Source organism: Dendropsophus ebraccatus, chromosome 13 (genome assembly GCF_027789765.1).
Source record: "Dendropsophus ebraccatus isolate aDenEbr1 chromosome 13, aDenEbr1.pat, whole genome shotgun sequence".
Classification (NCBI taxonomy): domain Eukaryota; kingdom Metazoa; phylum Chordata; class Amphibia; order Anura; family Hylidae; genus Dendropsophus; species Dendropsophus ebraccatus.
Genome location: NC_091466.1, coordinates 80,135,726 through 80,154,267, shown reverse-complemented (window position 1 = coordinate 80,154,267; position 18,542 = coordinate 80,135,726). Strand labels below are relative to the sequence as shown.

Here is an 18,542-nt window from a genome sequence, read left to right as displayed (position 1 = left end):
AGTCAGATGGATCCAGATCTCTGTGGAGAAACATGGTCGGTCAGATGGATCCAGATGTCTATAGAGAAACATGGCGGTCAGATTGACCCAGATCTCTATAGAGAAACATGGCCGGTCAGAAGGATCCAGATCTCTGTGGAGAAACATGGTCGGTCAGATAGACCCAGATCTCTATAGAGAAACATGGCTGGTCAAATGGATCCAGATCTCTATAAAGAAACATGGTCGGTCAGATGAATCCAGATAACTATAGAGAAACATGGACGGTCAGATGGATCCAGATCTCTATAGAGAAACATGGCCGGTCAGATGGATCCAGATCTCTATAGAGAAACATGGCTGGTCAGATGGACCCAGAATTCTATAGAGAAACATGGCTGGACAGATGGATCCAGATCACTATAGAGAAACATTGCCGGTCAGATGGATCCAGATCTCTGTGGAGAAATATGGCCGGTCAGATGGATAGAGAACCCTGTGAGGAAACATGGCCGGTTAGATGGATCCAGATCTCTATAGAGAAACATGGCCGGTCAGATGGATCCAGATCTCTATAAAGAAACATGGCCGGTCAGATGGATCCAGATCTCTGTGAAGAAACATGGCCGGTCAGATGGATCCAGATCTCTATAGAGAAACATGGCCAGTCAGATGGATCCAGATCTCTGTGGAGAAACATGGTCGGTCAGATGGATCCAGATGTCTATAGAGAAACATGGTGGTCAGATTGACCCAGATCTCTATAGAGAAACATGGCTGGTCAGATGGATCCAGATCTCTGTGGAGAAACATGGTCGGTCAGATGGACCCAGATCTCTTTAGAGAAACATGGCTGGTCAAATGGATCCAGATCTCTATAAAGAAACATGGTCGGTCAGATGAATCCAGATAACTATAGAGAAACATGGACGGTCAGATGGATCCAGATCTCTATAGAGAAACATGGCCGGTCAGATGGATCCAGATCTCTATAGAGAAACATGGCTGGTCAGATGGACGCAGAATTCTATAGAGAAACATGGCTGGACAGATGGATCCAGATCACTATAGAGAAACATGGCCGGTCAGATGGATCCAGATCTCTGTGGAGAAATATGGCCGGTCAGATGGATAGAGAACTCTGTGGGGAAACATGGCCGGTCAGATGGATCCAGATCTCTATAGAGGAACACGGCCGGTCAGATGGATCCAGATCTCTGTGGAGAAACATGGCCGGTCAGATGGATCCAGATCACTGTGAAGAAACAAGGCCGGTCAGATGGATCCAGATCTCTATAGAGAAACATGGCCGGTCAGATGGATCCAGATCTCTATAAAGAAACATGGCCGGTCAGATGGATCCAGATCTCTATAGAGAAACATGGCCGGTCAGATGGATCCAGATCTCTGTGAAGAAACATGGCCGGTCAGATGGATCCAGATCTCTATAGAGAAACATGGCCAGTCAGATGGATCCAGATCTCTGTGGAGAAACATGGCCGGTCAGATGGATCCAGATGTCTATAGAGAAACATGGCGGTCAGATTGACCCAGATCTCTATAGAGAAACATGGCCAGTCAGATTGACCCAGATCTCTATAGAGAAACATGGCCGGTCAGATGGATAGAGAACTCTGTGGGGAAACAAGGCCGGTCAGATGGATCCAGATCTCTATAGAGAAACATGGCCGGTCAGTTGGTCCAGATCTCTGGGAAGAAACATGGCCGGTCAGATGGATCCAGATCTCTATAGAGAAACATGGCCAGTCAGATGGATCCAGATCTCTGTGGAGAAACATGGCCGGTCAGATGGATCCAGATGTCTATAGAGAAACATGGCCGGTCAGATTAACCCAGATCTCTATAGAGAAACATGGCCAGTCATATGGATGCAGATCTTTGTGGAGAAACATGATCGGTCAGATGGACCCAGATCTCTATAGAGAAACATGGCTGGTCAAATGGATCCAGATCTCTATAAAGAAACATGGTCGGTCAGATGAATCCAGATAACTATAGAGAAACATAGCCGGTCAGATGGATCCAGATCTCTATAGAGAAACATGGCCAGTCAGATGGATCCAGATCTCTATAGAGAAACATGGCCGGTCAGATGGATCCAGATCTCTATAGAGAAACATGGCTGGTCAAATGGATCCAGATCTCTATAAAGAAACATGGTCGGTCAGATGAATCCAGATAACTATAGAGAAACATAGCCGGTCAGATGGATCCAGATCTCTATAGAGAAACATGGTCGGTCAGATGGATCCAGATCTCTATAGAGAAACATGGCCGGTCAGATGGATCCAGATCTCTATAGAGAAACATGGCCGGTCAGATGGACCCAGAATTCTATAGAGAAACATGGCTGGACAGATGGATCCAGATCACTATAGAGAAACATGGCCGGTCAGATGGATCCAGATCTCTGTGGAGAAATATGGCCGGTCAGATGGATAGAGAACTCTGTGGGGAAACATGGCCGGTCAGATGGATCCAGATCTCTATAAAGGAACACGGCCGGTCAGATGGATCCAGATCTCTGTGGAGAAACATGGCCGGTCAGATGGATCCAGATCTCTATAGAGAAACATGGCCAGTCAGATGGATCCAGATCTCTGTGGAGAAACATGGCCGGTCAGATGGATCCAGATGTCTATAGAGAAACATGGCCGGTCAGATTAACCCAGATCTCTATAGAGAAACATGGCCAGTCAGATGGATGCAGATCTTTGTGGAGAAACATGGTCGGTCAGATGGACCCAGATCTCTATAGAGAAACATGGCTGGTCAAATAGATCCAGATCTCTATAAAGAAACATGGTCGGTCAGATGAATCCAGATAACTATAGAGAAACATAGCCGGTCAGATGGATCCAGATCTCTATAGAGAAACATGGCCGGTCAGATGGACCCAGATCTCTATAGAGAAACATGGCCGGACAGATGGATCCAGATCTCTATAGAGGAACATGGCCGGTCAGATGGATCCAGATCTCTATAGAGAAACATGGCCGGTCAGATGGATCGAGATCTCTGTGGAGAAACATGGCCGGTCAGATGGATCCAGATCTCTGTGGAGAAACATGGCCGGTCAGATGGATCCAGATCTCTATAGAGAAACATGGCCGGTCATATGGATCCAGATCTCTATAGAGAAACATGGCCGGTCAGATGGACCCAGATCTCTATAGAGAAACATGGCCAGACAGATGGATCCAGATCTCTATAGAGGAACATGGCCGGTCAGATGGATCCAGATCTCTATAGAGAAACATGGCAGGTCAGATGGATCCAGATCACTGTGGGGAAACAAGGCTGGTTAGATGGATCCAGATCTCTATAGAGTAACATGGCCGGTCAGATGGATCCAGATCTCTATAGAGAAACATGGCCGGTCAGATGGATCCAGATCTCTGTGAAGAAACATGGCCGGTCAGATGGATCCAGATCTCTATAGAGAAACATGGCCGGTCAGATGGATCCAGATCTCTGTGGAGAAACATGGCCGGTCAGATGGATCCAGATGTCTATAGAGAAACATGGCCGGTCAGATTGACCCAGATCTCTATAGAGAAACATGGCCGGTCAGATGGATCCAGATCTCTATAGAGAAACATGGCTGGTCAAATGGATCCAGATCTCTATAAAGAAACATGGTCGGTCAGATGAATCCAGATAACTATAGAGAAACATGGACGGTCAGATGGATCCAGATCTCTATAGAGAAACATGGCCGGTCAGATGGATCCAGATCTCTATAGAGAAACATGGCTGGTCAGATGGACCCAGAATTCTATAGAGAAACATGGCTGGACAGATGGATCCAGATCACTATAGAGAAACATGGCCGGTCAGATGGATCCAGATCTCTGTGGAGAAATATGGCCGGTCAGATGGATAGAGAACCCTGTGGGGAAACATGGCCGGTTAGATGGATCCAGATCTCTATAGAGGAACACGGCCGGTCAGATGGATCCAGATCTCTATAGAGAAACATGGCCGGTCAGATGGATCCAGATCTCTATAGAGGAACATGGTCGGTCAGATGGACCCAGATCTCTATAGAGAAACATGGCCGGTCAGATGGTTCCAGATCTCTATAGAGGAACATGGTCGGTCAGATGGACCCAGATCTCTATAGAGAAACATGGCCGAACAGATGGATCCAGATCTCTATAGAGAAACATGGCCGGTCAGATGGATCCAGATCTCTATAAAGAAACATGGCCGGTCAGATGGCTCCAGATCTCTGTGGAAAAACATGGCCGGTCAGATGGATCCAGATCTCTGTGGAGAAACATGGCCGGTCAGATGGATCCAGATCTCTGTGGAGAAACATGGCCAGTCAGATGGATCCAGATTTCTGTGGAGAAACATGGCCGGTCAGATGGATCCAGATCGCTATAAAGAAACATGGCCGGTCAGATGGATCCAGATCTCTATAGAGAAACATGGCCGGTCAGATGGATCCAGATCTCTATAGAGGAACACGGCCGGTCAGATGGATCCAGATCTCTATAGAGGAACATGGTCGGTCAGATGGACCCAGATCTCTATAGAGAAACATGGCCGGTCAGATGGATCCAGATCTCTGTGGAGAAACATGGCCGGTCAGATGGCTCCAGATCTCTGTGGAGAAACATGGCCGGTCAGATGGATCCAGATCTCTGTGGAGAAACATGGCCGGTCAGATGGATCCAGATCGCTATAGAGAAACATGGCCGGTCAGATGGATCCAGATCTCTATAGAGAAACATGGCTGGTCAGATGGATCCAGATCTCTATAGCGAAACATGGCTGGTCAGATGGATCCAGATCTCTATAGAGAAACATGGCCGGTCAGATGGATCGAGATCTCTGTGGAGAAACATGGCCGGTCAGATGGATCCAGATCTCTGTGGAGAAACATGGCCGGTCAGATGGATCCAGATCTCTGTGGAGAAACATGGCCGGTCAGATGGATCCAGATCTCTATAGAGAAACATGGCCGGTCAGATGGATCGAGATCTCTGTGGAGAAACATGGCCGGTCAGATGGATCCAGATCTCTGTGGAGAAACATGGCCGGTCAGATGGATCCAGATCTCTGTGGAGAAACATGGCCGGTCAGATGGATCCAGATCTCTGTGGAGAAACATGGCCGGTCAGATGGATCCAGATCTCTATAGAGAAACATGGCTGGTCAAATGGATCCAGGCCTCCGGAAAGAAAGAGCTCAAACCTGCTACTAGATGGGACCCTAATAAACAGACATTCAGCATATAGAGGCATATAGAGCACTATAACATACATTCCCCAGGTCCTCTGCAGCCGCCCCTGGTAGTGAAGTCCCGAGTATCAGTAGGGGACATGGAGCTCACATTGGTCATGATGATGGTGAACATTCGGTGCAGGAAGCGGTAATAAATCTGGTCGCTGGATATGATGTGCGGCAGGCAGGAGAACTTCTGTAGGAGTTTTTCGTGGCTTCTCCATTTCAGCGAGTTGGCGACTCTCTGCTCCGCTGAGGTCAGTGCCGGGACCAGATCGGGTACAATCATAAGCTGCAATGTAAAAGGATCATCAGAAGATGAGGGGGAAGATTGTCTCCAACCAATCAACTACTGCATTCCTATGAAATGTATGGGAAAGTATCTGGAGAAGATGGAGCAGTGGTAATAGGAGGTGATATGGACCTTGTTTTCCAGCCCTGAGTTGTCTCCTCCACTCGTCATGAGCTCCAGTGTTTCCGGGAGGTGATCGAGCAAAGCGTCCACCACCTGTAATGGGAGAGGAGAATGGATGATCTATGATCAGGCAGAGCGATCTGTATGATCACTGTAAGAATTGGGGAAAGATCATGGACACGAGCTAATATGGCAACCTGGTGTACAGCTATGACTATGACCAGTATATACAGTATATAATATATAGTATGACCAGTGTATACAGTATATAATATATAGTATGACTGTGACCAGTATATACAGTATATAATATATAGTATGACTATGATCAGTAAATACAGTATATAATATATAGTAGGACTATGAACAGTATATAATATATAGTAGGACTATGACCAGTATATAATATATAGTATGACCAGTATAAATAGTATACAATATATAGTATGACTATAAGCAGCATATACAGTATATAATATATAGTATGACCAGTATATACAGTATATAACATATAGAAGGACTATGACCAGTATATATAGTATATAATATATAGTATGACCAGTGTATACAGTATATAACATATAGTAGGACTATGACCAGTGTATACAGTATATAACATATAGTAGGACTATGACCAGTGTATACAGTATATAACATATAGTAGGACTATGATCAGTGTATACAGTATATAACATATAGTAGGACTATGACCAGTGTATACAGTATATAACATATAGTAGGACTATGACCAGTGTATACAGTTGGTAGTAGTGGAGCCACCGGCCGGGGCCCACTCCCAACCCGACACCTCAACACCTACAACTACTGAAAAGATACAGAAGAATGGAGGATACTATACCACATCCCAAAACTACCAGGTATTCAGCAGTATAGCTATATATCACTAAGGAGACTGCTTGAACGAACCATTGCCACTATTTATTCACGTACTTTACAGAAAATATATTAGGTTTACATTTTTATAGGACAGTATCTCTCAGGAAACTTATTTTCCATCATTTAAGCACGCACTGTAGCGCTTTAAATGTACACACATATTTTTGGCGTATATTATATAGTAGGACTATGAGCAGTATATATAGTATATAATATATAGTATGGTATCACAATAGCCAGTATCCACTGAATAGTAGGACTATGATAAGTTTCCTGTCTGGAGTTCTGGCCATGTCAGTGTTGTCATGAGGAAATAATTTGACTCTCCAATGCACAGGGCTGGTGACAGGAAGCATTGTCATGGGGGCGCTGGTATAATACAGTGCAGTTGTTACCTCCAGCGAGTCATCCTGTAGTAAGGCGATCAGCTCCTTGTGGATTAAATACACGTTCGATCCCAAGAGTTTACAGACCTGCAAGAAGAAGCAGAGGAGCCGCCATTATAGGGGTCCGCAGACTGTGCGAATCCAAGACACACAGGAGCCGCCATTATAGGGGTCCGCAGACTGTGCAAATCCAAGACACACAGGAACCGCCATTATAGGGGTCCGCAGACTGTGCAAATCCGAGACACACATGAGCCGCCATTATAGGGGTCCGCAGACTGTGCGAATCCAAGACACACAGGAGCCGCCATTATAGGGGTCCGCAGACTGTGCTAATCCGGGACACACAGGAGCCGCCATTATAGGGGTCCGCAGACTCTGCTAATCCGGGACACACATGAGCCGCCATTATAGGGGTCCGCAGACTGTGCGAATCCAAGACACACAGGAGCCGCCATTATAGGGGTCCGCAGACTGTGCAAATCCGAGACACACAGGAGCCGCCATTATAGGGGTCCGCAGACTGTGCGAATCCAAGACACACAGGAGCCGCCATTATAGGGGTGCGCAGACTGTGCGAATCCGAGACACACATGAGCCGCCATTATAGGGGTCCGCAGACTACGCGAATTCGAGACACACAGGAGCCGCCATTATAGGGGTCCGCAGACTCTGCTAATCCGGGACACACATGAGCCGCCATTATAGGGGTCCGCAGACTGTGCTAATCCGGGACACACAGGAGCCGCCATTATAGGGGTCCGCAGACTCTGCTAATCCAAGACACACAGGAGCCGCCATTATAGGGGTGCGCAGACTGTGCGAATCCGAGACACACATGAGCCGCCATTATAGGGGTCCGCAGACTACGCGAATTCGAGACACACAGGAGCCGCCATTATAGGGGTCCCCAGACTGTGCTAATCCGGGACACACAGGAGCCGCCATTATAGGGGTCCGCAGACTGTGCTAATCCGGGACACACAGGAGCCGCCATTATAGGGGTCCGCAGACTGTGCTAATCCGGGACACACAGGAGCCGCCATTATAGGGGTCCCCAGACTGTGCTAATCCGGGACACACAGGAGCCGCCATTATAGGGGTCCGCAGACTGTGCTAATCCGGGACACACAGGAGCCGCCATTATAGGGGTCCGCAGACTCTGCTAATCCGGGACACACATGAGCCGCCATTATAGGGGTCCGCAGACTGTGCTAATCCGAGACACACAGGAGCCGCCATTATAGGGGTCCGCAGACTGTGCTAATCCGAGACACACAGGAGCCGCCATTATAGGGGTCCGCAGACTGTGCGAATCCGAGACACACACGAGCCGCCATTATAGGGGTCCGCAGACTCTGCAGACTGTGCTAATCCGGGACACACAGGAGCCGCCATTATAGGGGTCCGCAGACTGTGCGAATCCGGGACACACATGAGCCGCCATTATAGGGGTCCGCAGACTCTGCTAATCCGGGACACACATGAGCCGCCATTATAGGGGTCCGCAGACTGTGCTAATCCGGGACACACAGGAGCCGCCATTATAGGGGTCCCCAGACTGTGCTAATCCGGGACACACATGAGCCGCCATTATAGGGGTCCGCAGACTGTGCTAATCCGGGACACACAGGAGCCGCCATTATAGGGGTCCCCAGACTGTGCTAATCCGGGACACACATGAGCCGCCATTATAGGGGTCCGCAGACTGTGCTAATCCGGGACACACAGGAGCCGCCATTATAGGGGTCCGCAGACTGTGCTAATCCGGGACACACATGAGCCGCCATTATAGGGGTCCGCAGACTGTGCTAATCCGAGACACACAGGAGCCGCCATTATAGGGGTCCGCAGACTGTGCTAATCCGGGACACACATGAGCCGCCATTATAGGGGTCCGCAGACTGTGCGAATCCGAGACACACATGAGCCGCCATTATAGGGGTCCGCAGACTCTGCTAATCCGGGACACACATGAGCCGCCATTATAGGGGTCCGCAGACTGTGCTAATCCGGGACACACATGAGCCGCCATTATAGGGGTCCGCAGACTGTGCTAATCCGGGACACACATGAGCCGCCATTATAGGGGTCCGCAGACTGTGCTAATCCGGGACACACAGGAGCCGCCATTATAGGGGTCCGCAGACTGTGCTAATCCGGGACACACATGAGCCGCCATTATAGGGGTCCGCAGACTGTGCTAATCCGGGACACACATGAGCCGCCATTATAGGGGTCCGCAGACTGTGCTAATCCGGGACACACAGGAGCCGCCATTATAGGGGTCCGCAGACTGTGCTAATCCGGGACACACAGGAGCCGCCATTATAGGGGTCCGCAGACTGTGCTAATCCGAGACACACAGGAGCCGCCATTATAGGGGTCCGCAGACTCTGCTAATCCGGGACACACATGAGCCGCCATTATAGGGGTCCGCAGACTCTGCTAATCCGGGACACACATGAGCCGCCATTATAGGGGTCCGCAGACTCTGCTAATCCGGGACACACATGAGCCGCCATTATAGGGGTCCGCAGACTGTGCTAATCCGGGACACACAGGAGGCCACGCTGGATTCGCAGATGGTCTGGACTGTCATCCACCATCACACGGCGGGTTACAGGATGTATATATGTATACCAGCACCCAGGAGGACTAGGATGGTCTCCATACTCACTTCACAGAAGCCAAGAGCGATGGTGAATCTGACGGGGACATCAGGGTCGTGACACAGGCAGAAGAAGGTGGCGTAAAGGTCTATGTGGAAGTTTTTTGCTGCCACAAATACAACCATGGCCTGAAATAGAAGATAGATAGATAGATAGATAGATAGATAGATAGATAGATAGATAGGAGACAGATAGATAGATAGATAGATAGATAGATAGATAGATAGATAGGAGATAGATAGATAGGAGATAGATAGATAGATAGATAGATAGATAGATAGATAGATAGATAGGAGATAGATAGATAGATAGATAGATAGATAGATAGATAGATAGGAGATAGATAGGAGATAGATAGATAGGAGATAGATAGATAGATAGATAGATAGATAGGAGATAGATAGGAGATAGATAGATAGATAGATAGATAGATAGATAGATAGATAGGAGATAGATAGATAGATAGATAGATAGATAGATAGATAGGAGATAGATAGATAGATAGATAGATAGATAGGAGATAGATAGATAGATATATAGATAGGAGATAGATAGATAGGAGATAGATAGATAGATAGATAGATAGATAGATAGATAGATAGATAGATAGGAGATAGATAGGAGATAGATAGATAGGAGATAGATAGATAGATAGATAGATAGGAGATAGATAGGAGATAGATAGATAGATAGATAGATAGATAGATAGATAGGAGATAGATAGATAGATAGATAGATAGATAGATAGATAGGAGATAGATAGATAGATAGATAGATAGATAGATAGATAGATAGATAGGAGATAGATAGATAGATATATAGATAGGAGATAGATAGATAGGAGATAGATAGATAGATAGATAGATAGATAGATAGATAGATAGATAGGAGATAGATAGATAGATAGATAGATAGATAGATAGGAGATAGATAGATAGATAGATAGATAGATAGATAGGAGATAGATAGATAGATAGATAGATAGATAGATAGATAGATAGGAGATAGATAGATAGATAGATAGATAGTAGATAGATAGATAGATAGATAGGAGATAGATAGATAGGTAGATAGATAGATAGATAGATAGATAGGAGATAGATAGATAGATAGATAGATAGATAGGAGATAGATAGATAGATAGATAGATAGATAGATAGATAGATAGATAGGAGATAGATAGATAGGAGATAGATAGATAGATAGGAGATAGATAGATAGATAGATAGATAGATAGATAGATAGATAGATAGATAGATAGGAGATAGATAGATAGATAGATAGATAGATAGGAGATAGATAGATAGATAGATAGATAGATAGATAGGAGATAGATAGATAGATAGATAGATAGGAGATAGATAGGTAGATAGATAGATAGGAGATAGATAGGTAGATAGATAGATAGGTAGATAGATAGATAGGAGATAGATAGATAGATAGGAGATAGATAGATAGATAGATAGATAGATAGATAGGAGATAGATAGGTAGATAGATAGATAGATAGATAGATAGATAGATAGGAGATAGATAGATAGATAGATAGGAGATAGATAGATAGGAGATAGATAGATAGATAGATAGATAGATAGATAGATAGGAGATAGATAGATAGATAGATAGATAGATAGATAGATAGATAGATAGATAGATAGATAGGAGATAGATAGATAGATAGATAGATAGATGTGGCTGATCCTGACCGGGAAGTTGTAGGCGCAGTTCTTCCTCACGGTGGCGTACTTCTTCTCCAGCTCCATGTTCTCCATCTGGTTGTCGTTGTGGCCGTTCTCCTGGTGGAGTCCTAACCTGCACAGCTTCTTATAGAAGTCCAGGAACCACATGTGCTGCTCCTGGGTGAAGAGACCTAGAAGAAAGCAGAGACGAGGACCAGACGTGATAGAAGTTTCCGCAGTGATGCAGACTTGGATGCCGGACGCTCCTTTATGGCCATAACACAGAGTGAGTCCACCCATGTTACAGTACAGTACATGGAGGGAGAAGGGGTTACTCATGTACTGGGCTGGGGGATGGGTTACACAGTACATGGAGGGAGAAGGGGTTACTGATGTACTGGGCTGGGGGATGGGTTACACAGTACATGGAGGGAGAAGGGGTTACTGATGTACTGGGCTGGGGGATGGGTTACACAGTACATGGAGGGAGAAGGGGTTACTCATGTACTGGGCTGGGGGATGGGTTACACAGTACATGGAGGGAGAAGAGGTTACTGATGTACTGGGCTAGGGGATGGGATACACAGTACAGTACATGGGGGAGAAGGGGTTACTGATGTACTGGGCTGGGGGATGGGTTACACAGTACATGGAGGGAGAAGGGGTTACTGATGTACTGGGCTGGGGGATGGGATACACAGTACATGGAGGGAGAAGGGGTTACTGATGTACTAGGCTGGGGGATGGGTTACACAGTACAGTACATGGGGGAGAAGGGGTTACTGGTGTACTGGGCTGGGGGATGGTTACACAGTACATGGAGGGAGTAGAGGTTACTGATGTACTGGGCTGGGGGATGGGTTACACAGTACATGGAGGGAGAAGAGGTTACTGATGGGCTGGGGGATGGGTTACACAGTACATGGGGGAGAAGGGGTTACTGATGTACTGGGCTGGGGGATGGGTTACACAGTACATGGAGGGAGAAGGGGTTACTGATGTACTGGGCTGGGGGATGGGTTACACAGTACATGGGGAGAAGGGGTTACTGATGTACTGGGCTGGGGGATGGGTTACACAGTACAGTACATGGAGGGAGAAGGGGTGACTGATGTACTGAGCTGGGGGATGGGTAACACAGTACATAGAGGGAGTAGAGGTTACTGATGTACTGGGCTGGGGGATGGGTAACACAGTACATGGATGAAGAAGGGGTTACTGATGTACTGAGCTGGGGGATGGGTTACACAGTACATGGATGAAGAAGGGGTTACTGATGTACTGGGCTGGGGGATGGGTTACACAGTACAGTACATGGAGGGAGAAGGGGTTACTGATGTACTAGGCTGGGGGATGGGTTACACAGTACATGGAGGGAGAAGGGGTTACTGATGTACTGGGCTGGGGGATGGGTTACACAGTACATGGAGGGAGAAGGGGTTACTGATGTACTGGGCTGGGGGGATGGGTAACACAGTACAGTGCATGGGGGAGAAGGGGTTACTGATGTACTGGGCTGGGGGATGGGTTACACAGTACAGTACATGGAGGGAGTAGAGGTTACTGATGTACTGGGCTGGGGGATGGGTTACACAGTACATGGAGGGAGAAGGGCTTACTGATCGGCTGGGGGATGGGTTACACAGTACAGTACATGGGGAGAAGGGGTTACTGATACTCTGGCACTGCAATATGCTGTTTGAGAGAAAGGAAAAGCAGAAACAGCAAGCAATGGGTTATACTAAGAAATGAGCCACTGCTAAAAACCTGCAGACTATAGAGAGGGGGAAGAGGGAGATTAGATACAGGAGGCAGCACAGCAAGCACTGGAGCTATCACTGCCTCTGAGATGAGAGGAAGGGACAGTGCAGACTCCCATCACACACACAGTGTACAGCCTCCCATCCCCCCTCCAGCACAGAGCACAGACTAAAGGTCCTATTCCACCAACAGATCTGACGATTATCTGCCAAAGATTTGAAGCCAAACCCAGGAACAGACTATAATCAGAGATCAGGTCCTAAAGGAAAGACTGGATTTCTCCTCTTTTCAAATCCACTCCTGGGTTTGGCTTCAAATCTTTGGCAGATAATCTGTCGTCAGATCTGTTGGTGGAATAAGGCCTTTAGACCCTGTAACTAGAGACAGAATATCCCTAACAACAGGCAGTGGAATGCAGAATGCAGGAAAGTGAGACCCCTAGTAGTCAGGCAGCCGGTTATCACCTGGAGGGGAGCTGCCAGTTATCTCCTGGAGGGGAGCTGCCGGCTATCTCCGGGAGGGGGGTTTCCGACTATCTCCTGGAGGGGAGCTGCCGGCTATCTCCGGGAGGGGGGCTTCCGGCTATCTCCTGGAGGGGGGCTTCCGGCTATCTCCTGGAGGGGGGCTTCCGGCTATCTCCTGGAGGGGGGCTTCCGGCTATCACCTAGAGGGTACAAACACACACGGCATATACGCTGCGTATTTACTGCTGCGATACGCAGCAGATACGCAGCAGATTAGATCTAAATAACTGAACACAGCATAAAATCTGCACCACCAAATCTGCTGCATATCTGCTGCGTATCTGCTGTGTGTGTTTGTACCCAGAGGGGGGTTTCCGGCTATCACCTGGATGGGGGGCTTCAGGCTATCTCCTGGAGGGGGGGGGGGGGCTGTAGGCTATCACCTGGGGGGGGGCTATCACCTGGGGGGGGGCTGTAGGCTACCAACTGGGGGGGAGGGCTGTAGGCTATCACCTGGGGGGGGGGCTATCACCTGGAGGGGAGCTGTAGGCTATCACCTGGGGGGGGCTGTAGGCTATCACCTGGAGGGGAGCTGCCGGCTATCTCCTAGAGGGGGCTGTAGGCTATCACCTGGGGGCGGGGCTATCACCTGGGGGGGCTGTAGGCTATCACCTGGAGGGGAGCTGCCGGCTATCTCCTAGAGGGGGCTGTAGGCTATCACCTTGGGGGGCTGTAGGCTATCACCGGGGGGGGGCTGTAGGCTATCACCTGGAGTGGAGCTGCCGGCTATCTCCTAGAGGGGGCTGTAGGCTATCACCTGGGGGGGGGCTATCACCTGGGGGGGGGGGGGGGCTATCACCTGGGGGGGGGCTGTAGGCTATCACCTGGAGAGGAGCTGCTGACTATCTCCTGGAGGGGGCTGTAGGCTATCACCTGGGGGGGGGCTGTAGGCTATGACCTGGGGGGGGGGCTGTAGGCTATCACCTGGGGGGGGGGGCTGTAGGCTATCACCTGGGGGGGGGGGGGGGCTGTAGGCTATCACCTGGGGGGGCTGTAGGCTATCACCTGGGGGGGCTGTAGGCTATCACCTGGGGGGGCTGTAGGCTATCACCTGGGGGGGGGGGGCTGTAGGCTATCACCTGGGGGGGCTGTAGGCTATCACCTGGGGGGGCTGTAGGCTATCACCTGGGGGGGGGGGCTGTAGGCTATCACCTGGAGGGGAGCAGTAGTACATATCCCTTTAAGGATAACTCACCTTGTAGCCCATGGCAGAGTTTTCCTAGATGCAGGGACAGAGAAGTGAGGACGGATTCATCAGCTTTGAAAGATTTCTCACAAAATGACTTCACCAGCGGGAGGACGATCTGACTCCTGTCATCTGGAACGGCAGAATTATTATATCGTTATATTGTATTATTATATTGTTATATCACATCTCATTAGACTATGTCATTATACCCACACATTATATTACAGTACTACATCATTACATTATATTACATTACTATATCCGCACATTATATTACATTACTATATTATTATATCCACACATTGAATTACACTACTATATCTGCATATTGTATTACATTAATCTATTATATTATTATATCCGCACATTGTATTACACTACTATATCACTACACTGTATTACATTACTATATCTGCACATTGTGTTATATTACTCTATTATTGTTAGGAATGTGACTTTGCGCTCCTCGGTCTGTGCCGGGCGGCCGAGGAAGCGCTGAATTTCTGTCTGTGTTTGCATATGAATTGTGTCTGAACTGTGTTTTACTTTTCAGCCACACCTGCCTTGCCTGTTAGACTTCTGGCAGTGCAGGGGTTACTGCACTGCTAGGTCTAGGTTTAGGTCTGTTCAGCTGAGCTTGGTGCTGGGATCAGGGCGGCTCCAATCAGCTGCTGGACCTGGTCTCTGACCCTGGATAAAAAGCAGTCAGCTCCTCATTTCCCTGCTGGTTATTAGTTGTTCTGATCCCAGTTCCCTGTATTCTGCTCTATTCTTCTATTTTGTCTTACCTGGATTGTGACCTTTTGCCTGCCCTCTGACTACCCGCTTCTTCCTGATTTGGTACTGCGTTGCTCGTTCGGTTTCTGACACGTACTCAGTGCAGGGAACGTCTTCGTGGTTGTCCGCGACCGCCTAGGGTCGACCGAGGCAAGTAGGCAGGTGACAGTGGGTGGGGTCAGATTCAGGGCCCACTGTCTAGTGTCTTGTCTACGCCTGCCAGTCCTGACAATTATACTATTATTATATCCGCACATTGTATTACTCTACTATATTACTACACTGTACTATTACATTACTCTATTATATTATTATATCCTTACATCGTATTATCATCTTGTATAATCCTTTTATTATATTGTGGTATTCTACTAGTATATTGCACTGTAAGGTGGTGGGGGGTTTACTTGTCCATCAATGTCCAGTGTAGAATTGATGTGTTAGCGGCTGTGGTGGACGGGGGTGACGTGAGAGCGGCGGTATTGGAGGAGGGTGATGTGTGATTGTGACGGAGGAGAGTGATGTGTGATTGTGACGGAGGAGGGTGATGAGTGAGTGTGACGGAGGAGGGTGATGAGTGAGTGTGACGGAGGAGGGTGATGTGTGACGGAGGAGGGTGATGAGTGAGTGTGGCGGAGGAGGGTGATGAGTGAGTGTGACGGAGGAGGGTGATGTGTGAGTGTGACGGAGGAGGGTGATGTGTGAGTGTGACGGAGGAGGGTGATGTGTGACGGAGGAGGGTGATGTGTGAGTGTGACGGAGGAGGGTGATGAGTGAGTGTGACGGAGGAGGGTGATGAGTGAGTGTGACGGAGGAGGGTGATGAGTGAGTGTGGCGGAGGAGGGTGATGAGTGAGTGTGGCGGAGGAGGGTGATGAGTGAGTGTGACGGAGGAGGGTGATGTGTGAGTGTGACGGAGGAGGGTGATGTGTGAGTGGCAGAGGAGGGTGATGAGTGAGTGGCGGTGGCGGAGGAGGGTGATGTGTGAGTGTGACGGAGTAGGTTGATGAGTGAGTGTGACGGAGGAGGGTGATGTGTGAGCGGCGGTGGTGGGTGATGTGTGATTGTGACGGAGGAGGGTGATGTGTGATTGTGACGGAGGAGGGTGATGTGTGAGTGTGACGGAGGAGGGTGATGTGTGAGTGTGACGGAGGAGGGTGATGTGTGAGTGTGACGGAGGAGGGTGATGTGTGAGTGTGACGGAGGAGGGTGATGTGTGAGTGTGACGGAGGAGGGTGATGTGTGAGTGTGACGGAGGAGGGTGATGTGTGAGTGTGACAGAGGAGGTTGATGAGTGAGTGTGACGGAGTAGGGTGATGTGTGAGTGTGACAGAGGAGGGTGATGTGTGAGTGGCGGTGGCGGAGGAGGGTGATGTGTGAGTGGCGGTGGCGGAGGAGGGTGATGTGTGAGTGGCGGTGGCGGAGGAGGGTGATGTGTGAGTGGCGGTGGCGGAGGAGGGTGATGTGTGAGTGGCGGAGGAGGGTGATGTGTGAGTGGCGGAGGAGGGTGATGTGTGAGTGGCGGAGGAGGGTGATGTGTGAGTGGCGGAGGAGGGTGATGTGTGAGTGGCGGAGGAGGGTGATGTGTGAGTGGCGGAGGAGGGTGATGTCGGCCATCACTGGGCATGGTGCACTCCCCCTTCCCTCCATTATTTCACCCTCCAGGCACGAGCTGTATCCGAGCTGTATCTTAGTCTGGCAGCTACAGAGCTAGGTGAGTAGGGTTTGGGGGGTCTTTGGTGGTGGTGGTGGTGGGGGGTACGTATATCCTAGTGCCGGCTCCACATCCGGTCACAGATGCTGCAGATATGTGATTTATGGGATATAACAGATGGGCCGGCACCTGCCAGGTGGGAACTCGCCCCTATTACAGACCCTTTAGCGTTCAGGACGTACCGTGATCAAACATAGAGAGTAGATTCACCAGGGTCTCAAAGGCGGCGAGTCGCACGCTGCTCCCCTCATCTCTGGCCAACTCGATGAGCTCCGGGAGGATGGCGGCTTTTGTTAATTCTGCCCTACAACAAAGAAGAAATTCTCATCAGAGACGTGTCAGTATAGTCATATATATATATATACATATACCAATCACCATGTGCCACAGATATGTGTATGCCATATATACCAATCACCATGTGCCACAGATATGTGTATGCCATATATACCCCATCACCATGTGCCACAGATATGTGTATGCCATATATACCCCATCACCATGTGCCACAGATATGTGTATACCATATATACCCCATCACCATGTGCCACAGATATGTGTATGCCATATATACCCCATCACCATGTGCCACAGATATGTGTATGCCATATATACCCCATCACCATGTGCCACAGATATGTGTATGCCATATATACCCCATCACCATGTGCCACAGATATGTGTATGCCATATATACCCCATCACCATGTGCCACAGATATGTGTATGCCATATATACCCCATCACCATGTGCCACAGATATGTGTATGCCATATATACCCCATCACCATGTGCCACAGATATGTGTATGCCATATATACCCCATCACCATGTGCCACAGATATGTGTATGCCATATATACCCCATCACCATGTGCCACAGATATGTGTATGCCATATATACCCCATCACCATGTGCCACAGATATGTGTATACCATATATACCCTATCACCATGTGCCACAGATATGTGTATGCCATATATACCCCATCACCATGTGCCACAGATATGTGTATACCATATATACCCCATCACCATGTGCCACAGATATGTGTATGCCATATATACCCCATCACCATGTGCCACAGATATGTGTATGCCATATATACCCCATCACCATGTGCCACAGATATGTGTATGCCATATATACCCCATCACCATGTGCCACAGATATGTGTATGCCATATATACCCCATCACCATGTGCCACAGATATGTGTATGCCATATATACCCCATCACCATGTGCCACAGATATGTGTATGCCATATATACCCCATCACCATGTGCCACAGATAT

The 18,542-nt window shown here is 48.4% G+C and overlaps 1 protein-coding gene across 3 annotated transcripts in view; it reads right to left on the bottom strand.

Moving 5' to 3' along the window:
- The window catches only part of PPP4R4 (protein phosphatase 4 regulatory subunit 4), a 134,625-nt gene that overhangs the window by 24,791 nt on the left and 91,292 nt on the right, over nucleotides 1-18,542 (bottom strand). For all 3 annotated transcript variants that reach the window (XM_069951114.1, XM_069951116.1, XM_069951115.1), the window contains 7 exons: nucleotides 17,430-17,551; nucleotides 14,764-14,886; nucleotides 11,311-11,474; nucleotides 9,614-9,733; nucleotides 6,943-7,020; nucleotides 5,660-5,743; nucleotides 5,345-5,527 (listed from right to left, as the gene is read on the bottom strand). In XM_069951114.1, coding sequence (XP_069807215.1) covers nucleotides 5,345-5,527; nucleotides 5,660-5,743; nucleotides 6,943-7,020; nucleotides 9,614-9,733; nucleotides 11,311-11,474; nucleotides 14,764-14,886; nucleotides 17,430-17,551 — 874 coding nt within the window. The remainder of the gene's footprint in view (nucleotides 1-5,344; nucleotides 5,528-5,659; nucleotides 5,744-6,942; nucleotides 7,021-9,613; nucleotides 9,734-11,310; nucleotides 11,475-14,763; nucleotides 14,887-17,429; nucleotides 17,552-18,542) is intronic.